The 23754-nt window shown below is 46.5% G+C and overlaps 1 protein-coding gene across 1 annotated transcript in view; it reads left to right on the top strand.

Moving 5' to 3' along the window:
* acer3 (alkaline ceramidase 3) overlaps positions 1–19701 on the top strand; it is a 271554-nt gene extending 251853 nt beyond the window's left edge. Inside the window, exons 10-11 of the mRNA XM_070891651.1 lie at positions 9740–9785; positions 18880–19701. Coding sequence (XP_070747752.1) covers positions 9740–9785; positions 18880–18936 — 103 coding nt within the window. The 3' untranslated portion in view covers positions 18937–19701. The remainder of the gene's footprint in view (positions 1–9739; positions 9786–18879) is intronic.
* The last annotated feature ends 4053 nt before the right edge of the window (positions 19702–23754 follow it).

The following is a 23754-nucleotide window of genomic DNA, read 5'->3' as shown; positions in this document are numbered from 1 at the left end:
CATTACTCATCGTACTCGATCATTGTAAAACCATACTTTTCTGCTATTTTATTAGTACTCGTTATTTTACAACATCTAAGTAAGTAGATGTTTATTGCTTTCAAAAGCCAAGGTTCTGTGCAAAGTGTATATTGTGCAGCGACAGCGCAATACTAGCCCAGTGTGATCTCATTCCATTCGGGAATGTGATCATAATTCAGTTAGATTTAGGGTACTTATAGAAAAGTACAACGATAGACGGGGCATAAAAGTTTTTACTTGGGGAAAAGCTAATTTTACTAAGTGGCTAAATCATATCTCCGAAGAGGACTGAAAGAGGTTCAGCTACAGGTTGAACCTCCCTTATCCAGAACTCCCTCATCCAGAACCACCCTTCATCCATAACCACTCCTGACCACCGGGTGGCGCATGCACAGAACTCCGACTTGAACAAATTGAAGTCCTTCCTCGCTGCCGACTCCCGCAATCGCTGGCCTGATCCCACGATCCACCGCCCCCCCCCCGATCTCTCTGCCGCATTCCCAGCCCCAAGCCAGCCAGCCCCGATATCCTCTTGTTCAGTACCTGTACCGTGACCACCCCTCGGTCCGGAAAAATCCCTTATCCAGAACAGGCCAGGTCCCGGATAAGGGAGGTTCAATCTGGTACTTGAAGGTAAATCAGTGTCAGAGCACTGGGAGGCATTCAAGGAGGAGATAGCGAGGGTCCAGAGCAAGTCTGTTCCTTTAAAGAAAAAGAGTGGGACTAACAAATCTAGAGCCCCTTGGATGTCAAGGGGCATGCAAGGTAGGATAAAGAAAAAAGGAAAGCTTATGACAGATACCGGGAACTCAACACTGCAGAAACTCTAGAGGAGTATAAGAAGCACAGGGGTGCAATTAAAAAAAGATATCAGGAAAGCAAAGGGAGAGCATGAAAAAATATTGGCAAGCAACATCAAGGAAAACCCAAAAATATTTGATAAATACATTTAGAGCAAGAAACTAAAGAAAGAGTAGGGTCTATTAGAGACCATAAAGGTAATCTGTGCGTGAAGGCAGAAGACATGGATTTGGTTCCTAATGAATACTTTGCATCTGTTTTCACAAAAGAGAGGGGCGATGCAGACATTGCAATCAGGGAAGAGGGGTGTGAAATATTAGATGAAATAAACATAGTGAGAGAGGAAGTATTAAGGGGTTTAGCAGCTTTGAAAGTGGATAAATCCCCAGGCCAGGATGAAGTGTATCCCAGGCTGTTAAGAGAAGCAAAAGAGGAAATAGCAGAGGCTCTGACCATTATATTCCAATCCTCTCTGGCTACAGGTGTGGTGCCAGAGGACTGCCAATGTTGAACCATTGTTTAAAAAGGGATAGACCAAGTAATTATAGGCCAGTCAGCCTAACCTCAGTAGTGGGGAAATTATTGGAAAAAATTCTGAGGGACAGGATAAATCTTCATTTAGAAAGACACTGATTAATCAAGGACAGTCAGCATGGATTTGTTAAGGGAAGGTCACGTCTGACTAACCTGAGGAGGTAACAAGGAGGGTTGATGTGGGTATTGCGTTTGATGTAGTTTATATGGATTTTAGCAAGGATTTTGATATGGTCCCACATGGCAGACTGGCCATGAAAATAAAAGACCATGGGATCCAAGGCAAAGTGGCAGATTGTATCCAAAATTGGCTGAGGCAGGAAACAAAGGGTAATGGGTGTTTTTGTGACTAAGGCTGTTTCCAGTGGGGTTCTACAGGGCTCAGTACTAGGTCCCTTGTTTTTTGTGGTATATATAGCAATGATTTGGACTTGAATGTAGGGGGTATGATTAAGAAGTTTGCAAATGGTACAAAAATTGGATGTGTGGTTGATAATGAAAAAGACTGCAGGAAGAATATCAATGAACTGGTCAGGTGGGCAAAACAGTAGCAAATGGAATTCAGTCCGGAGAAGTATGAGGTAATGCATTTGAGGAGGGCTAACAAGGCAAGGGAATACACATTAAATGGTAGGGCACTGAGAAGTGTAGAGGAACAGAGGGACCTTGGAGTGTAAGTCTATGGGCCCCAAGTTTCCACATGATTTGCTCCTGATTTTTAGGAGCAACTGGTATAGAACGGAGTATCTTAGAAATCGGAATTCTCGTCATTTAGTTTGCTCCAGTTCTAGTCAGTTAGAACAGTTTCAAAGAATTTTTTTTTCAAAAGGGGGCGTGTCCAGCCACTTACGCCTGTTTTCAAAGTTTCGTCAGTGAAAACTTACTCCAAACTAACTTAGAATGGAGTAAGTGAAGATTTTTGTACGCTCGAAAAAACCTTGTCGACACTTTAGAAAATCAGGCGTAGGTTACAAATCAGGCGTAGGGAATGGTGGGGGGGGGGGGTTTAAAGGGAAGTTTACAAACATTAAACACTTCAGTTTTACAAATAAAGAGCCATCATCAATAATAAATGATAAAAACATCAATAAATCAACCAATAAATCAATCAAAAAAAATCAATAAATAAAACATTTTCTACTCACCGACTGCAGCACTGGGAGCCCTCCAACAGCGTGCTGGGATGCCCCGCCCCCAATGTGTCTCTGTCAGTGTCTCTATCTCTCTGTCTGTCTGTGTCTGTGTTTCTGACAGCGAGGGTAGAGGGAGAGAGGGGGGGAGCAGAGGGAGGGAAGGGGGAGAGGGGAAGGGGGGGGAGGAGGGAGGGAGGGAGAAGGGGGAGGGAGGGAGGGAGAAGGGGGTGGGGGGGGAGAAGGGGATAAAGGGGAGATTGGGGGGGGGGAAGGAGATTTGGGGGGGGGGGGCAAAGGAGAAGGGGGAGGGAGGCTGAACGGGCCGGGCCCGTCCCCAGCACCAGATTTACAGGTAGGTGGCGTTGGGTCGGAGGTCGGTTCGGTTCGGATCGGAGGGAGGGAGGGGAAGGGGGGTGGGGGGGGGGGAGGGAGGTCAGGTCGGATCCAGTCCGGGGGCGGTGGGGAGCGGGAGTCGGGTCGGATCCAGTCCGGGGGTGGGGGGGGGAGTGGGAGTCGGGTCGGGAGGAAGCAGGAGCTGGCCGTGGGAGGAGCCTTATTCACGCAGCCCCAGTGAGGCCATTCGGCCAGGGCTAGGGGCTGTGTGCTTCGGGCCCCTCCCACACAGTTTCGGGTGCCTGGAGCTACTGCACTTGCGCGCCCAATGTGCAGAGGTCCCGGCACTGTTTTCAGCTCAGGGACCTCGCTCCGCCCCTACATCTCCTGCTGCGCTGCGCCGAGGGCCAGAGGACCTGCAGGGAGGTGGAGAATACGGAGGGTTTTTTTAGGCGCACTTTGTGGCGCGGAAAACGGGCGTCCAGGTCAGGCTCGAAACTTGGGCCCATAGATCTCTGAAGGTAGCAGTTAGTTAGATAAGGTGGTTAAGAAGGCATACGGAATACTTGCCTTTATTAGCCGAGGTATAGAATACAAGAGCAAGGTGGTTATGCTTGAACTGTATAAAACACTACTTAGGCCATAGCTAGAGTGCTGAGTGCAGTTCTAGTCACCACATTTATGACGATGTTGCCTGGACTGGAGAATTTTAGTGATGAAGAAAGATTGGATGGGTTGGAGTTGTTTTCTTTGGAACAGAGGAGGCCGAGGGGAGATTTAATTGAGGTGTATAAAATTATGAAGGGCCTAGATAGAGTGGATAGGAAGGACCTATTCCCCTTAGCAGAGGGGTCAATAACCAGGGGGCATAGGTTTAAAGTAATTGGTAGGAGGTTTAGAGGGGATTTGAGGAGAACATTTTTCACCCAGAGAGGGGTCTGGAACTCACTCTCTGAAAGGGTGGTAGAGGCAGAAACCCTCACCACATTTAAAAAGTACTTGGATGTGCACTTGAAGTGCCGTAACCTACAGGGCTACGGACCTAGAGCTGGAAAGTGGGATTAGGCTGGGTAGCTCTTTGTCGGGCGGCGCAGACACGATGGGCAGAAATGGCCTCCTTCCGTGCTGTAATTTCTGTGATTGTATGATAAACATAATTAAACGTCAACAGTGGTTGAAACTAAACTGAAATGACGAGAAAGAAATAGAAGCAAGATTTCTCGGTTTCTAACTGTTATATATATATCATCAGCGTAAGGAACAGCTGTATTAAGAATTGTGACATGGCTATTTCCCCATGTGGGTCGGGTGTAGTTTGGAGCTGCAAGAAAGAGAAAGGAAATCCATAGACTGTTAAGGCCATCCTGTCAAACCTGCTCTATCCAGAGTCCATGTATGATTATTCTATTGTAGACACCCCTCCCACACCACCACCTGTTCATCTCCTACTGTAAGGAACACAAAGCTCCTTCCCTTGCCTCCCCAGGGGAAATGAATCAGGTTGTAATATTAATCCCCCTACTCAAAGATAATTTTTAAAACTGTTAATTGACCCTGAGCATTCTCGGAGTTTGTTCCACATGTCCACTATCTCCTTAGGGGGGTGGGGTGGGAGGAAGATTGTTTTCTAATCTCTGCCCTTGCTCAGAGCTTGATGAATTTTGTGTTTGTGTCCTTTCATCCTGTGCTCACTTCAAGTAAAACAAGCTATTTAATATCAACTTTTTCTATATCTTTCATTATGCTGAAGACCCTGTCTCGGGTCTCTCCTCGGCTGTCTTATTCTCTAGTGTGCAGGTTAGTTAAAGGTCTTTGGGGGCTAAGTTACTCTCTTTGTAACTTAGCCCCCAAAGACCTTTAACTAACCTGCACCCTCTTCGCTGCACTTTCTAATGCATCCCTTAACATTACATTACCGAAATACCTCGCCATTATTAGCCTCACCATTAATGTTGGTTCCTAAAACAACAAAACTCTCCCCCATTCAGCGAGGGTGAAAGCGGTTAAGGTTGTGGCTTCCAACCCTCGCTTAAATTTTATTTTTCAACCCCAGTTGATTTGAACACTAAATCAAAACCAACGACGAATGTTCGTGGTTGAATGATCAAATGGTTTTCAGAATAATGAAAGGTATGGATACGGCTGACGTAAAGAGGGCAACTTAACTTGGACAATGAGTACAACACAACAGGACATGTGTACGCAATTCACAAGCCCTCTGGCAGATTAGAAATGAGAAAAAAAATATTCCTTCCTGGGATTAATTGGCACCTTTTTAAAATTAAGCTAAATTGCTCTCTGTTATAGAAACATTAACATCATTGATTTGATTATTTTATTCACGAATGTAGGGGAACGAATTTAGTATTGCTTAAAGTAGCAGATCAAGATATAGGTGTTAGCCTTGGCTCAGTCCCAGACAGAAGGGTTGTGGGTTCAAGCCTCAGTCCATAGACTTGAGCACGTAATCAAGGCTGACACTCCAGTGCAGTACTGAGGGAGTGCTGCGCTGTCAGAGGGTGCCGTCTTTTGGTTTTAGACGTTAAACCCATCTACCCTCTCGGGTGGACGCGGAGGATCTGACAGCACTATTCGAAGAAAAGCAGGGGCGTTATCCCCGGTGTTCCGGATAATAATCGGCCCTCAATCAACATCACTAAAACAGATAATCTGCTCATTTAAACTCATCACTTTTTCTGGGAGCTTGCTGTGTGCACGTTGGCTGCCACAGTGACTTTGCAGGAATGGGGTACTGAAGTTGCATGATCAGTCATGATCATATTGAATGGTGGTGCAGGCTCGAAGGCCAACTCCTGCACCTATTTTCTATGTTTCTATTTTATTGGGATGTCCTGAGGTTGTGAAAGGTGCTATATAAATTCGTTCTTTTTTTTCCATAGTGGATGATGCAGGGGAGGGAAGACCATAACTGAATAATCATACATCGATTCTGGCTGGAGGATGTGTGATGGGATGAATAGTCTTTCCTTGCTCCTGATATTTATGTTCTTGTGTGTTTGTTGGGCACATTTGCTAATGTCAGATGAAGTATACTTACTGATTCTACACTTCGTAAACTGGAGGATCCAAAACTCGGCTACCCATGTCCTGACTCGCACAAAGCCCCACTCACCCATTACCCCTGTACATTGGCTCCCGGTTAAGCAATGCCTCGATTTCAAAATTCTCATCCTTATTTTCAAATCCCTCCTTGGCCTCGCCCCTCCCTATCCCTGTAATCTCCTCCAGCCCCACAACCCTCCAAGAAGTCTGCGCTCCTCTAATTCTGCCCTCCTGAACATTCCTGATTATAATCGCTCAACCATCGTTGGCCGTGCCTTCTGTTGCCTAGGCCCCAAGCTCTGGAACTCCCTGCCTAAACCTCTCCACCTCTCTAACACTCTTTCCCCCTTCACGTCGCTCCTTAAAAAACCTACCTCTTTGACCAAGCTTTTGGTCACCTGCGCTAATTTCTACTTATGCGGCTCGGTGTCAAATATTTTATCTCATAACACTCCTGTGAAGCGCCCTGGGACGTTTCACTAAGTTCAAGGCGCTATATAAATACAAGTTGTTGTTCCAGCTGCACGATGGATTTTGGAACAATGAAACATGACTGAAAGATTCATTTTTTTTAAGGATGTTTAGGAAACGGGCTGTAGAAGGCGGGGTGGGGGGGTGGTGGGGTCAAGGGGCACATTGCAAACAAATAGTTGGAGTCTAAAAGCCAGACCATGACCCGGGGGTCATGTGCAAAGGGCAGACTTGGACTGTGAGAAAAATAAAACGGAAATACCTACTAATTAAACGGAGTGACATTTTGAATGTATTGGGGAAGAAAATAGGTTGATTTAGCCTTTACAGCTATTTGAAAAGATGAATTTGTTACCAGTCGCTCGAGCATTTTAAACTTTTACTCGACGCTCAGGCTGCACTGAACTCGCGCTATATTGTAGGAACAAGAGCGCAGTATGTGGAGAAAAGGCTAAGACTTAGAAGGGATGCAACCAAATAAAACTTGTGCCGCAAGGGCTGGACAATGTATTGTTGCCAACTAATCGGGGAGAAGGTGGGTGCAGTGCTGTTTTCCAACTCCATAAAATGACAGTATAGCAACTTGCCAGATTGCAATTCATGTCGGTGGTTGACCCTTTAATCTTGTTTTTTTTTCTTTTGTGATGTGTCTAATCCTTTGGTAGCTCTCTTCTGACTCGCTGCTCCCATCAGTTGCTTTTCTGCATCAAATTGGGATGTGAGTGTAATTTTTTAATGTTAGCAGAGAGTCGTGTCTCCTGGCTAATTATTGGCAATTGAATGCCAAAGAATGGAGCTCTGCACACATTACAATAGTGACTACAATTCCAAAAGTACTTTAATGTGCTTTGGAATATCCCGAGGTCATGGAAAGCATTTTATAAATCCAAGACTTTCTCGTGCTCCTTTGTGCTAGGCAGAGAATGAAACGAGGACAGTATAAATAATAGTTAAAGTTGTATAGAGCCGTATCAACTTACTTTTGGAGTGCAATGACTTATTTATTTATTGAGGCAGTCATGGCAACCATTCTGCACCAGCGGTATCCCACCAACATCAATGAGATAATCAAAGGAAAATAAGAAATAGGAGCAGGAGTAGGCCATACAGCCCCGCGAGTCTGCTCCGGCATTCAGTAAGATCATGGCTGATCTTCAACCTTTCCTGCCTGATCTCCATATCCCTCGACTCCCCGAGAGTCCAAAAATCAATCTATCTCAGCCTTGAATATACTCAACGATTCAGCCATCCGTAGCCCTCCGGGGGAGAGAATTCCAAAGATTCACCACCCTCTGAGTGAAGAAATTCCTCCACATCTCAGTCCTAAATGGCCGACCCCTTATCCTGAGACTATGCCCCCGCTAGTTCGAGACTCCCCAGTCAGGGGAAACAACCTCTCGGCATTTAACCTGTCAATTCCTCTCAGAATCTTTTATGTTGCAATGAGATCAGCTCTTATTCTTCTAAACCCCAGCGAGAATAGGCTCAACCTACTCAATCTCTCCTCGTAGAACAACCCTCTCATCCCAGGAATCAATCTAGATGACTGGCCAGTAGGTATTTTTCTGGGGGGTATTGGTTGAGGAAGGAATGTTTTCCAGGACACTTGGGATACTCCATGCTCGTCTTGAAATAGTGCCATTGAAGTTCACCTTTACTGGGGCAGGCAGAACAAACCAAAGCTGAATATCACGCCCGAAGGGATCTGCTGGCTTTGAGTTTCACCCTGCAGATGATCAGACTTAAAGTAGCATATGTAGTATAACAAACCACTCATACCACAGAGGAGCAGAGTACATTTTAAGCATCTTTGATTCTGATTTGGTGCAATGCAAAGTTAAATCTAAACAGGATTCAACAGCAGCAAGATAAAAATGTGTGTTTTTTTTAAAAAGAGGTCAATCAGAAAGCGCTGGTTAGGTGATGCAAGCGTAGGTTTTAAAAGCTCGAAGGTTATAGTAGCCAGGAGAGATATTACTTCATTCTGCCCTCATGCGCATTTATGATTTCCTTCGCTCCACCATTGGCGGCTGTACCTTTAACTGCCTAGACCCTAAACTCTGGAATTCCCTCCCTACACCTCTTTGCCTCGCTATCTCTTTCTCTCTTCTTAAACTCTACCTCTTTGGCCAAGCTTTTGGTCACCTGCCCTAATGTGTGTCTGCGGCTCGGTGTCAAATTTTGTTGTGCGCACCTGTGAAGCGCCTTGGGGCATTTTACTACGTTAAAGAAAGAAAGACTTGGATTTATATAGCGCCTTTCACGACCACCGGACGTCTCAAAGCACTTTACAGCCAATGAAGTACTTTGAGTGCAGTCACTGTTGGAGTGTAGAAAACATAATAAAGGTGCTCTATAAATGCATATTGTTAATTTGACTGTTAGTTGAGACAGGGTGCTGCAGTTAGCCGATACACTCAGAATCTTTTGGGGAGGAAAAAAAATACCGAGTTTCACATTCCTGATCCCTATCCCTGGCCCTCGATGCAAAGTGGACCTGTAGATATCAAGAATAAAAAGAAAGATTTGCATTTATATAGCTCCTTTCACAGCCTCAGGACGCCCCAAAGTGCTTCACAGCCAATGAATTACTTTTTGATGTGCAGTCACTCTTGCAATGTAGCAAACGCAGCAGCCAATTTGAGCACAGCAAGATCCCACAAACAACACTTTGATGATGTCCAGATGACCTGTTTTTTTTAGTGATGTTAACTGAGGGATAAATATTGGCCAGGACGCCGGGAAGAATTCCCCTGCTGCTCTTTAAGTTAGTGTCATCGGATCTTTTGCGTCCACCTCAGCGGGCAGATGCGGCCTCAGTTTAACATCACATCCGAAAGATGCAGCACTGCCTCAGGTGTCACCTTAGATATTTTTGCTCAAGTCCCTGGAGTGGGGACTTGAACCCACAACCTTCTGATGCAGAGGCGAGAGTGCTACCCACTGAGCCACGGCTGACATGGCATGTCAGGTAGGAACAGGATGGGGTTTGGCTCTTGATTCATCTAAAGCCACAAAACCTTTCACGTACTGTCTAGACGACGTGGGGCAGGGTGCCAGAGAATGCCCCGCATCCATAGAACAGTGCCTCGGCACGTCGGTATCTTCAGAAGAAGACAAATTGGATTAGGTGGGTGAATTTCAAAAAGCCATGTTGCAAGCTGTATTTTGCCATAGCCCTGGCACACACAGCTGAGAACATTTAGTTCTAGTTTGGGTCAAGCAATGTTGCAAGATGAAAGGCCTTGCTGAAAGTAGCCAAGCACAATAATGATCAGCATGCAGTTGTGCTTAATATGATTTTAATCGTCACAGATTTCAACTTCTGATACGCTTTTATTTATTGCTATCTCTGATCCAAGTTTCTTGTTTATCTTTTTCAGTATGTACACCAGAACTCTATACTTGAAATACCGACCTAAAGTGAAGGTAAGCCAAGCCTGTTGACATGCCAATTAGCGATCATAAGTTTAAAGCTTTTGAAGACAAGGTTATGTTCTCCCAAGATCTTTGTATTGAAAGGGAGGGAGAATGGTTTCCCTCCGTGTAGCAGATACCCAATTATCCAACCTCTTATAGGAACATATGTATTCATTTGGCCTCTTGAGCCTGTTGGAATCAGAATCATAGACTAGTATTGCACATAAGGAGGCCATTCGGCCTGTCGAGTTTCAAAGAGCAATCCAGTTAGTCCCACTCCCCCGCTCTTTCCCCACATCTCTGCAATTTTTTCTCCTTCAAATATTTATTCAATTCTCTCTTGAAAGCTACTATTGAATCTGTATCCACCACCCTATCAGGCAGTGCAGTACAAATCCTAACCACTCTTTGCATAAAAATGTTTTTCCTCATGAGGCCTCTGGTGTTCAGCCATTCAATGATATCATGGTTGATCTGTGACCTAACTCCTTTGCCCCATATCCCTTAATCGGTTAACAAAAATCTATCCACCTCGGATTGAAAATTAATAATTAACCTAGCATTAACAGCCGTTTGCAGTAGAATGTTCCAAGCTTCTAACACCCTTTGCATGTGGCAATCTTTCCAATCTTCACTCCTGAAAGCCTAAATGTTAGAATAAGGCCTATGTCCCCGAGTCCTAGGCTCACCAACCAGTGGAAATAGTTTACACTCCAGCAGTTTCCCTTAATAGTGGGTGAACTAATGAGGTACGGTAGCATCGTGGTTATGTTACTGGACCAGAAATCCAGAGGATTGGACTAATGATCCAGAGACACGAGTTCAAATCCCACCACGGCAGCTGGGGACTTTAAATTCAATTAAATAAATCTGGAATAAAACGCTAATTTCAGTAATGGCAACCATGAAAATACCGGATTGTCTAAAAACCCATCTGGTTCAATACTGTCCTTTAGGGAAGGAAATCTGCAGTCCTTACCCGGTCTGGCCAATATGTGACTCCAGGCCCACAACTGTGCCACTCGGCTGTATTCAAGAAGGCGGCTCACCACCAACTTCTCGAAGGTGTGCAATAAATGCCAGAGATATTCGGGAATTAATTTTTTTTTAAATCTTGAAAATTCGATCCCTGTAAATTCCAGGAAATACAGTTCTAGTTTGTGCAATATCTGCATTTACGATTCTGTGGAAGCCAGGCCGGTGAACATTGGCAGGATGGTATACCTCTTTCAACAGCTCAGCTGCATCTTCAAGTCTGGTCTTGTATCCACTTTGCTGAAATTTCCATCCACTTTGGGTTAAGAACAGGAGCATGAGTCAGCTATACGGCCCCTCGAGCCTGCTCCGCCATTCAATAAGATCATGGCTGATCTGATCTTGGCCTCAACTCCAAATTTCTGCCTGTTCCTCATAATGTAGCGAGTTGGTCTTAGCAGGTGAAGGGTCCACAGCCAGCTAGGGAATGGAAGACCAGCAGGAAGAGCAGTGCAAGGAAGGTAGTGCAGGGGTCCCCTGCGGTCAACCCCCTGCAAAACAGATACATTGCTTTGAGTACTGTTGAGGGGGATGACTCATCAGGGGAGGGCAGCAGCAGCCAAGTTCATGGCACTGTGGCTGGCTCTGTTGCACAGGAGGACAGGAAAAAGAGTGGGAGAGCGATAGTGATAGGGGATTCAATTGTAAGGGGAATAGATAGGCGTGTCTGCGGCCGCAACCGAGACTCCAGGATGGTATATTGCCTCCCTGGTGCAAGGGTCAAGGATGTCTCGGAGCGGGCACAGGACATTCTAAAAAGGGAGGGAGAACAGCCAGTTGTCGTGGTGCACATTGGTACCGACGACATAGGTAAAAAAAAGGGAGGATGAGGTCCTACAAGACGAATTTAAGGAGCTAGGAGCTAAATTAAAAAGTAGGACCTCAAAAGTAGTAATCTCGGGATTGCTACCAGTGCCACGTGCTAGTCAGAGTAGGAATCGCAGGATAGCGCAGATGAATACGTGGCTTGAGCAGTGGTGCAGCAGGGAGGGATTCAAATTCCTGGGGCATTGGAACAGGTTCTGGGGGAGGTGGGACCAGTACAAACCGGACGGTCTGCACCTGGGCAGGACCGGAACCAATGTCCGAGGGGGAATGTTTGCTAGTGCTGTTGGGGAGGAGTTAAACTAATATGGCAGGGGAATGGGAACCAATGCAGGGAGACAGAGGGAAACAAAAAGGAGACAAAAGCAAAAGTCAGAAAGGAGATGAGTAAAAGTGGAGGGCAGAGAAACCCAAGGCAAAAAACAAAAAGGGCCACTGAATAAAAAGGGACTGCAGGAAGGGTCAAAGCTAGAAATCATGGTTTAAAAACTAGGATTAAAACACTCTACCTAAACGCACGCAGCATTCGAAATAAAGTAAATGAGTTGACGGCACAAATCATTACAAATGGGTATGATTTGGTGGCCATTACAGAAACATGGTTGCAGGGTGGCCAAGACTGGAAATTAAACATACAGGGGTATCTGACGATTCGGAAAGATAGACAAGAAGGGAAAGGAGGTGGGGTAGCTCTGTTAATAAAGGATGATATCAGGGCAGTTGTGAGAGACTATATTGGCTCTAATGAACAAAATGTTGAATCATTGTGGGTGGAGATTAGAGATAGTAAGTGGAAAAAGTCACTGGTGGGCGTAGTTTATAGGCCCCCAGATAATAACTTCACGGTGGGGAGGGCAATAATCAAGGGAATAATGGAGGCATGTGAAAAAGGAACAGCAGTAGTCATGGGGGATTTTAACCTACATATCGATTGGTCAACTCAAATCGCACGGGGTAGCCTGGAGGAGGAATTCATAGAATGCATACGGGATTGTTTCTTAGAACAGTATGTTACAGAACTTACAAGGGAGCAAGCTATCTTAGATCTGGTCCTGTGTAACGAGACAGGAAAAATAAACAATCTCCGAGTAAAAGATCCTCTCGGAATGAGTGATCACAGTATGGTTGAATTTGTAATACAGATTGAGGGTGAGGAAGTTGTGTCAGAAACAAGCGTACTATGCTTAAACAAAGGGGACTACAGTGGGATGAGGGCAGAGTTGGCTAAAGTAGACTGGAAACACAGACTAAACAGTGGCACAATTGAGGAACAGTGGAGGACTTTTAAGGAGCTCTTTCATAGTGCGCAACAAAAATATATTCCAGTGAAAAAGAAGGGTGGTAAGAGAAGGGCTAACAAGCCGTGGATAACCAAGGAAATAAAGGAGAGTATCAAATCAAAGACCAATGCGTATAAGGTGGCCAAGGTTAGTGGGAAACTAGAAGATTGGGAAAATTTTAAACAACAGCAAAGAATGACTAAGAAAGCAATAAAGAAAGGGAAGATAGATTACGAAGGTAAACTTGCGCAAAACATAAAAACAGATAGTAAAAGCTTTTACAGATATATAAAACGGAAAAGAGTGACTAAAGTAAATGTTGGTCCCTTAGAAGATGAGAAGGGGGATTTAATAATGGGAAATGTGGAAATGGCTGAGACCGTAAACAATTTTGCTTCGGTCTTCACAGTGAAAGACACAAAAACCATGCCAAAAATTGCTGGTCACAGGAATGTGGGAAGGGAGGAGCTTGAGACAATCACTATCACTAGGGGGGTAGTGCTGGACAGGCTAATGGGACTCAAGGTAGACAAGTCCCCTGGTCCTGATGAAATGCATCCCAGGGTATTAAAAGAGATGGCGGAAATTATAGCAGATGCATTCGTTATAATCTACCAAAATTCTCTGGCCTCTGGGAAGGTACCAGCGGATTGGAAAGCAGCCAATGTCACTCCTCTGTTTAAAAAAGAGGGCAGACAAAAGGCAGGTAACTATAGGTCGGTTAGTTTAACATCTGTAGTGGGGAAAATGCTTGAAACTATCATTAAGGAAGAAATAGCGGGACATCTAGATAGGAATACTGCAATCAAGCAGACGCAACATGGATTCATGAAGGGGAAATCATGTATAACTAATTTACTGGAATTCTTTGAGGATATAACGAGCATGGTGGATAGAGGTGTACCGATGGATGTGGTGTATTTAGATTTCCAAAAGGCATTCGATAAGGTGCCACACAAAAGGTTACTGCAGAAGATAAAGGTACACGGAGTCAGAGGAAATGTATTAGCATGGATAGAGAATTGGCTGGCTAACAGAAAGCAGAGAGTCGGGATAAATGGGTCCTTTTCGGGGTGGAAATCGGTGGTTAGTGGTGTGCCACAGGGATCGGTGCTGGGACCACAACTGTTTACAATATACATAGATGACCTGGAAGAGGGGACAGAGTGTGGTGTAACAAAATTTGCAGATGACACAAAGATTAATGGGAAAGCGGGTTGTGTAGAGGACACAAAGAGGCTGCAAAGAGATTTAGATAGGTTAAGCGAATGGGCTAAGGTTTAGCAGGTGGAATACAATGCTGGAAAGTGTGAGGTCATCCACCTTGGAAAAAAAAAAGTAAAAGGGAATATTATTTGAATGGGGAGAAATTACAACATGCTGAGGTGCAGAGGGACCTGGAGGTCCTTGTGCATGAAACTCTTTTGGAGCAAACAAAATCCTTGTGCATGAAACTCTTTTGGAGTTCCTTGTGCATGAATCCCAAAAAGTTAGTTTGCAGGTGCAGCAGGTAATCAGGAAGGCGAATGGAATGTTGGCCTTCATTGCGAGAGGGATGGAGTACAAAAGCAGGGAGGTCCTGCTGCAACTGTATAGGATATTGGTAAGACCGCACCTGGAGTACTGCGTGCAGTTTTGGTCACCTTACTTAAGGAAGGATATACTGGCTTTGGAGGGGGTACAGAGACGATTCACTAGGCTGATTCCGGAAATGAGGGGGTTACCTTATGATGATAGATTGAGTAGACTGGGTCTTTACTCATTGGAGTTCAGAAGGATGAGGGGTGATCTTTTAGAAAGATTTAAAATAATGAAAGGGATAGACAAGATAGAGGCAGAGAGGTTGTTTCCACTGGTCGGGGAGACTAGAACTAGGGGGCACAGCCTCAAAATACGGGGGAGCCAATTTAAAACCGAGTTGAGAAGGAATTTCTTCTCCCAGAGGGTTGTGAATCTGTGGAATTCTCTGCCCAAGGAAGCAGTTGAGGCTAGCTCATTGAATGTATTCAAATCACGGATAGATAGATTTTTAACCAATAAGGAATTAAGGGTTATGGGGAGCGGGCGGGTAAGTGGAGCTGAGTCCACGGCCAGATCAGCCATGATCTTATTGAATGGCGGAGCAGGCTCGAGGGGCTAGATGGCCTACTCCTGTTCCTAATTCTTATGTACTTATGTTCTTATCCTTTACTCCCTTACCGTTCAAAAATCTGTCGATCTCCGCCTTAAATATATTCAACGACCCAGCCTCCACAGCTCTCTGAGGTGAAAATTCCACAGATTCTTGACCCTCAGAGAAGAAATTCCTCCTCATCTCCATTTTAAATGGACAGCCCCTTATTCTGAAACTATGGCCCCTAGTTCTAGATTCCCCCACGAAGGGAAACATCCTCTCTGCATCTACCCTGTCACGCCCCCTGTCCTACTGAGCTGGGCAATACAAAATCCATTCAGCATGAAGCACGCTGTACAGAATTGTATGTGTTATGGATGTCCTTTTCTTTAAAAAAAAAATGTATTTCATTGTGACATGGGCACAGCTGCATTACTTACCATTCCCTTATAGTTGTAGCTGGTGCCGAGGGGTTTATACCCCAGCAAGAGTTTGCACCTCCCACAGGGGGTGGGGCCAGGAGCCATTTTATATATGAAGCACAGCGCACAATATAAAGTTCTGCCTACTGTGAAGCTTTCCCTTCCATTGTTTTCGTCAATTATTTGTAAAAAAATCCATATTGAAATGCAAGAATTCACGAGCAGGTTGCTGCAACGCTGTGAGCTGGAGAGGGGACTAGAAAACCAAGATTAATCCCACCTGGGACATGGTTTGTCTAAACGTAACGCAGTGGTTCAAAGGTTCGCTGCGACCGATGTAAATTACATACAAATCCCCTGGGAGGACAGACGCAACAACATTAGCGTCTTCGACCAGGCCAACATCCCCAGCATCGAAGCACTGATCACACTTGATCAGCTCCGTTGAGCGGGCCACATTGTTCGCATGCCATTCACGAGAGTCCCAAAGCAAGCACTCTACTCGGAACTCCTTCACGGCAAGTGAGCCAAAGGTGGGCAGAGGAGACGTTACAAGGACACCCTCAAAGCCTCCCTGAAAAAAGTGCACCATCCCCACCGACACCTGGGAGTCCCTGGCCAAAGACCGCCCTAAGTGGGGGAAGTGCATCCGGGAGGGCGCTGAGCAGCTTGAGTCTTGTCGCCGAGAGCATGCAGAAACCAAGCGCAGGCAGCGGAAGGAGCGTGCGGCAAACCAGTCCCACCCACCCTTTCCTTCAACGACTGTCTGTCCCACCTGTGACAGAGACTGTAATTGCCATATTGGACTGTTCAGCCACCTAAGGACTCACTTTGAGAGTGGAAGCAAGTCTTCCTCGATTCCGAGGGACTGCCTATGATGATGACCTAGAATATACAGCACAGAAACAAGCCATTCGGCCCAACTGGTCCGTGCCGGTGTTTATGCTCCACCAGAGCTTCCTTCCAGCCCTCTTCATCCCCACCCACCCCCCCCCCCCCATCAGCATAACTTTCTATTACTGTCTCCCTCATGTGTTTATCTAGCTTCCCCCTTCAGTGCATCAACGCTATTCGCCTGAACCACTCCCTGTGGTTGCGAGTTCCACTGAAGTAAAAGCACACCATGTTGGGAATTTACTTCGGTTTCAGTCCGTGGCTGCGAGAGATGGGCCGGTTAAAGGTTCAGGTGTTAACCGGAACTTTAGCCTACATCCCTTTCTAGATCCTGACCGTGACCAGTGCTTCCCGTTTGAACCAAAGCTGAAATGCAGATCTGGCCTGCTTATGAGGTCAAAAGGGCTGCTGCAGGCCAACAAAAGATGCTGAGAAGGTTTCTAGCACTGTGCGTCGGAATGTGTGAGCTGGCCGTCAAAAGTTCCTGTGGCAAGTTTGGAATACCAACAAATTGGGGCAGGACTGCAAGTCTGCCTCCCCGTTTACCGTCGGTGTTTTTGCATGGTTTTATTTTCTGTGACCAAGGTGCCTTTATGAAAATATCTGTTCCAAAAACATTCCACAACAAATATTGATCTAAAGTGCCCATCATTTATACACAGGGATTGGTATTTCCTCCAGAACTAACCCCCAGAGTTTCTATTCAAGGAGAACTCCACCTGCCTTGTCCAAAGGTGTACCTTCCTGTGTTGTACTTCTCTTTTTTTTTTAAAACATGTCTGATGAATTGTTTTTGCTTAGCGAAGATGTCGGTGCTGCTAGTGATGACTTTGTTCCAATGTTGTCGCTCAATGTCAGCATCCATCGTGCCCCCCAGACAGGCACAATGCCACCAGCCACAGAGTAAAGCCCCCTTTATTCTACAAGCGACCTAACTAGCCAGGTGGTGCCACAAGGTGCTGCTGATCTCCTTTGTGGGAGTATCAGGAACCAGGACTGCATGCAGTAGCTCCCAGCATCACTAGCATTGTACACAGATTCTGCAGCCCCTAACATGCACTCACTAGCATTGTCATCATCATAGGCGGTCCCTCGAACGAGGATGACTTGCTTCCACATGTGTTCACAGGTGTTTCAATGAAGGACCTGATGTTCCAGCCCTGAACTCCAGTTGAGGGGGTGGAAGATGCCTGTGCGTGGATTTTTTTAACGTGTGGTGACCGTTGCACATCAGCCACCACACGGGCTTGACAGAGCTAAGCCTTTATCCAGTGGCAAGGGTTAACCAGGACGACTGGAGACCTGCTCTGCTGCACGGACACACATATCGCAGTGTGGGCTGGCCCGTGCTGCCCCTGGGCCCTTGGCTCTTCTGGGCCCCATACTCTCATTTGCCGCACCTCCGCCACAATCTCTCGCCGCTCCTCCACCAAAAGTTCGCCTCACCTCCGCTGCGATCTCACGCCAGCATTGTACACAGGTTCTGAAACCCCAAACATGCACTCACTAGCATTGCCCTACATGTACTTATTTTATTCCCCATTTGAAGGATGAGAGGCTGGGTTTGAACCCTGGGCCTTCTAATTCCCGTCCTGCATTCAACCAATTGAGCTAGCTGCCGCTTACGCTACGGGGACACTTAACTTCCGGTTTCCGGGCTTGTTTTGTATGACGCGTAGAAATGTTTATGTATTTGGTGGCGATCCAGCGTTTCCATGTTCGTTGACTGCAGGAAGGAGACAGCCGTCATTGCATTAAAGTGTTGCTCGTTAACCTTTTACTGTGGGGCCCAATCCCAGGCCGTGTCTTGTTCGAGGGACACTTTCGGAATGTCCCACTAATGTGATGGAACCTTGGGCCTATTCCTATCATTTCCCACATGACGAGCTCCTGCTTTCAAATGTGCCACCCCTGGCAATTGCTGAATAGAGGCCAGCCCACCCAACAACAACCACAGCTTGCATTTATATAGCGCCTTTAAAACCACCCAAGGCACGTCACTGGAGCGTTATCAGACAAAATTTGACATCGAATCACATGAGGAGATATTAGGACAGGTGACCAAAAACTTGGTCAAAGAGATTTATGGTAAACTCAAGTGCCACTCACAAAATCTAGGCTGACACTCCCAGTGCAGTCCTGAGGGAGTGCTGCACTGTCGGAGGGGCCGTCTTTCATGTTAGATGTTAAACTGAGACCTCTATCTGCTCTCTCAGGAGGACATAAAGGATCCCATGGCTACTATTTCAAAGAAGCGCAGGGAAGTTCTCCCCGGTGTCCCGGCCTAAATTTATCCCTCAACCAACATCACTAAAACAGATTATCTGGTCATTATCACGTTGCTGTTTGTGGGAGCTTGCTGTGCGCAAATTGGTGCCGCATTTCCCACATTGCAACAGTGACTACTATTTCACAACTATTTCATCGGCTGTAAAGCGCTTTGGGACGTCCGGTAGTCGTGAAAGGTGCTGTCGGAATGCAAGTGCTACTTTGTATAATTTCGGTTTAAAGACTTTGTTTTGTTAAATTTGCAGTTTCTGCTTGGTGTTTGGCCTATTATTTGGGTGGAGCCTCCTCCGAAGAAACACTAGAAGACATCGGAAATGAAGATCTCTCGCAAGGAGCAAGCCACACCTCAGCCCCGGGAATTGTTTTATCCGATTTTGTGGAGCGGGTGTTTGTGAGTAGAAGGAATCATGAAGAGAAGAAACAGTCTGACGAGATAATTCCGATCATGCCGAGTTTTAGTATTTATTTTTTTAAAGCACTGCCAGGTGTCGTAGGATTAAATGGGAGGTTATTATGTAAAAGGGGAAAAGAAGGAATACTGCAGCTTGTATTATGATGTTTGGTGTGTCTCTGATAACACTCGGATAACCGACTTACACTGAGAGCAGCTGATGTTCTGTTGGACTGCGTGTATGGGGCCAAAATATCGAACAAATTATGAACTGAAACTGTGTGGTTTACTGTTCCGAGTAACATTTCTTTTTGTTTGTCTCTCGCTCTGAATTCTGGTTTGAAGAATTTGCTTTGTCTAGATTTATTATTAACTCAATCCACGGGCTCTCGATAGCAGCGGTGTGCGTGAGCAGCACCTTCGGGCAGAGGTGTAACCGCATACAGTGAACTGGAGAGAGAGAGAGGAGGGTGTGGGGGAGGCAGGCAGAGGCCATTCCAGGTCTTGGAGCGGGGAGCTGGGGGGAGGAAATGACAGAGCTCATGCCAAAATAATTGGGAGGGTTGCGGGCGAGGAAGGAATGGATAATATTCCCCCCCGTCTCGTTTCACTCCCCCCAAACCCTCCTGCTTCATACGGCAGGTTACCGAGTTTCAGTATTGTGTGTGATATTTGTCTGAGGGGAGCGGGGGGGGGGGAGGGCGGCGTGTGTGTGGAGGTCAGGGTGATTCCTGGACCGTATGCTTTTGAATGGAAATGAACGCTATCACTGGCTCTCTCTCTAACTAGCGAAACAGCGAGGAGGGAAAGAAAGATGATCATAAAATAGGGCTTTTGGTTTCGAAGAGTTTAATCAGTTTGTGCTGGTCACGGAAGAACTGAAAACTGCGCGTGTGTGTGTGTGTGTGTGTGTGTGTGTGTGTGCGCGCGGTGTTTGGATCATATTTAAACTGCATATCGCGTTCAACCACCTTTCAGTAACTTTTATTAGAGCTTTATAGCTAAGGTCTGTGTCCTTCATTCGGGCCCTGCAATTCCATGGGGATTCTCCGAGACTGTAGCCATCTCTACCAGGGAATTGTCAGAGAATGATCTGTTGACACCATTTCCACAGGACACCCCTCTCCCATCCCCATCCCCCCGGGTTATGGCAGATCATCAGGGGAAGTGCCCTGCAGAACTTCAGGGCTTAGGTGTTGCAAGTTTATTTATGGAGCTGGAAATATGGCCTCTGCGTACGTTACTTGGGAATGTGACAGATCTTCCGATCTAGCAATCTAGCTTTTTGTCTGTACAATACTTGGTTTAAACATTTGAAGCTTAAAATCCCTGTCTTGCATGTTCTCGCTCTCTCTCCCTCTCCCTCTCCCTCTCCCTCTCCCTCTCCCTCTCCCTCTCCCTCTCTCTCTCTCTCTCCCTCTCTCTCTCTCTCTCTCTCTCTCCCTCTCCCTCCCCCTCTCTCTTTCCTCCCCCCCCTACCTCCAGTCATTGCGGGACAGTGCTTTTCCAGGCTGCCCACTAGGGGGCGCACTAGAATGATTGTTTTTTTTCCATGGGTGTCCAGACCTTACCACCCAATGCAGGGGGGGGGGGGGGGGGGGCTCTGGCCTCCTAACTGGCACAGCCCCCACAGCAACATGCTCAACGTCAGGCACTTGGTAATGCAAGGCCTGGGTTTGTGCCGTTCAGTCCATGACGCCATTGTGCCACCCATGAGATGCTGCGAAATAGCACCCAACAACTGAACCATGCTAAAAGACTGCCTGAATCTGTATTGCAGATGGAGGAAGGAGAGTGTTGGCGATACACAGCCGGTCCGATACACCTGCATTTGCAAAGAGATGAGACAGGCTAATATTTCGTGCATTTTTTAAAAACTGATGTTCTTGTCCAAGGGAGCCAGCATCCCAGGTTCCAGCTCGGTGGTTCTGTGAGGGACGGGATGAGATGGTCACGTGGAGGTGATTGTTACCTGCCACCAGTGCAGCAGACAGAGAGCCCAGTAGCTGCCCTCTGTAGACTGCAGCCCATAGCGTAGTAGAAACGAGCCCGGTGCCCTTTATCTCAACCCCCTCCTGAGCTGCGCTATGTTCTGCACAGTCTGTTCCTTGCAGTGCGTGGTCCCTTTAAAATTTCTGCGGGTGAGCAGTATTTCGATGTAAAAGCTGGTGAGCGGCCTGTGTGGGACCTTGCAGATTACTGCGCGGCTGTGCACATGCGGCTCACAGGGAACGTTGACTCTGGGGTGTACAGTTGTGCCGGCGGAGTAAAGGAGCTGTGTAAACGCACAGACAAAACTCTCCCGCCATCCATACTAGAGTCGCGGCGAAGAGTCTCTCCTCCTTGCACTTCTCTTTGCTCCTCTGCCATTCTCCCCTCGCTGCTCCTTCCTTCCCTAATAGTTTCCTCAACAGTTCAGGAGCGCCCCTCTGAACTCGTGTTGCCTCATTTTTAGTAGAATACACGTTGAAATATTCCGTTTATTGAAGTAGTGTTTCAGTTCCGTTGCTTGAACGGAACATTCGCAATTCTGACATTGCAGAAAGGAATTGTAAACTTTTAAATGAGGCTGAGCTATATAATGTGTGTGATTTCTTTCCACACCACTGCCTGCAGTCAACGCTGCCATCGCAACAGTTAAGGTCGCCGTAGAAATTAAGTTGGATTTCTCGGTATAGGCCAGTGGTTTTTCTTTTTGGTGAGAGTTCCACAGGAGTTTTCTCAGGCAGCCCACGGGGTCCTGACACGCGCCCTGTCAATTGCACCTTTGACATAAAGCTCCTGTGTGCATGTACTAATCCTTTTGTTGCAGTAGCACTGTGTGTATCTTTGAGCTGCTAATACTGTCTCCTGGACTTTTTCTTTTTGGACGAGGCCTCGTGGGGCGGGGGCGAGGGGAGAGAGAGGGTGAGGGTGGGGCTGGGAGTGCGGGGTGGGGCAGGGGGAGAGAGGGGGTGGAAGTGGTGAGGTGGGGTGGGGAGGGGAGGGGGGGTGTGAGGGTGGGGGCGCAGTCTAAGGCACGAAGCATGAAGCATTATTTGCAGGTGAATGTCCCACAGGATAGTTCGAAAGTCACTGACATGAACATATGCTGACCACAGGATAAGTCCAGATGGATCTTTACCCTCCTGTTTCTACGTGTGCCCGCCAATGTTCCCTGTAAGCTGCACTTTGTTCTGCATGGTTCCTTACACATTTTCGTGCATGCGCGGTATTTACAATGGCCCAGCCGATGGGCAGCTTGCGCGTGGGACCTTCCGGAGTGCCACACAGCCGCGCGTGCAGCTTAGCGGGAACATTGGTGTCCACCCCGCCTCACAAGTCACGGTGCATTCTCTTATTTTATGCAATTCATACACTCGCCGAGGGGTTAAATCGATGATTGACGATATCGCCCTGGATCAGTTTACCTAACTTCTGCTGCATTACTCCAGTGATAGCTGGGAATACAGCAACTTTTTTATAAAACACACCTGCCAAGTATAAGACAAAGTGATAATTAAGTTTAATAGAAACTCGTTCCACTAATTAACAAAGATGTGACTAGCCAAGTACATTTGACTGTGTGTGCGTGTGTGTGTGTGTGTGTGTGTTTTAAGACTAATTTCACAGGTGGGATAGGACTGTGGAAAAAGAGCAAACTGTTCTTGATCATTGTCTGTGTGAAAACTATGTTACTACTGAACTAACTGCATTGCTGAGTATTAAATCTTCTGATTTTAAATTTGGGCTTTAAGTTGTAGTTTGGGTTTGCTGATGTGGGCCGAGAATATGACACTTGTTTCTGGCCGATTCCAAAGGAGGAAAGGTGAACAACAGATCAAATCCGAGGCTGCCAAGAACGGGCACCGTCTCTAGACTTTGATGTGCATCTTTCCCCATTGACAATATATGAAGATCCCCCTCCCACCCCCCCCCCCCTCCAGACCATGCAGCTTATATTGAGCCAACCCCATGGGGCAGAGACGCTTCAGCGACGTGATTGAAAGCTGGAATGTCAAGCAAGGGTCAGAGATGAAGTGATGACAAGGGTCCTGCGAATAGAGTCTGATTCTTTGCCTTTGACCTCAGAAACCACCCTGACTTCCCATACCCACGTTGCAAACGGCCAGAGGCAAGAAGAGGGGGAGGGTGGGGGGGGTGAATTGGCCAACTTCTCTTTTTTAAAACTGAAAATCACGTGGCCCCTACGGTCACTGCTTTGATGATTTTTTTTTTTGGTTTAGGATTTTCACCACTTAATATAAATGCAGGAAACTCAAGCGCACAACAGGTTTGTTAAGTTTGATGGGGTCTGATTGGATATCGAGGAGTTTTTTTTAAAAGTGGAGGGTTTCCTCATGCAAAATTAGGTTGGGGGGGTGGGGGGGAGAATTCCAAATGTAATGAATCAGATCATGTCACGCTCGCACTATTAACTGAGGTAGAACTTTCCACTCCAAGCACAGTGTCACGGTGGGGACAGCAAGTAAATAACACTCCACAGCGACTGATTGATTGAGTCCTCCCAGCCAATGCTCATGAATCTCCCAAGTCAAGCGAATTCTCTAGCTTTAAAACAAAAAGCCATTTCTTTGGAAGTGTCATCATAGGCTGTCCCTCGAAGCGAGGATGACTTGCTTCCATGCCAAAAAGGGTTGAGTTCACAGGTGTTTCAGTGTTCCAGATTCCGAACTACATGTTGAAGGGTGGAAGATGCCTGTGCGTGGATTTTTTTAACGTGTGGTGG

Source organism: Pristiophorus japonicus, chromosome 10, assembly GCF_044704955.1.
Source record: "Pristiophorus japonicus isolate sPriJap1 chromosome 10, sPriJap1.hap1, whole genome shotgun sequence".
Lineage (NCBI taxonomy): Eukaryota > Metazoa > Chordata > Chondrichthyes > Pristiophoridae > Pristiophorus > Pristiophorus japonicus.
Note: the sequence above shows the minus strand (reverse complement) of the source record. Positions and strands in the feature narration are given on the sequence as shown.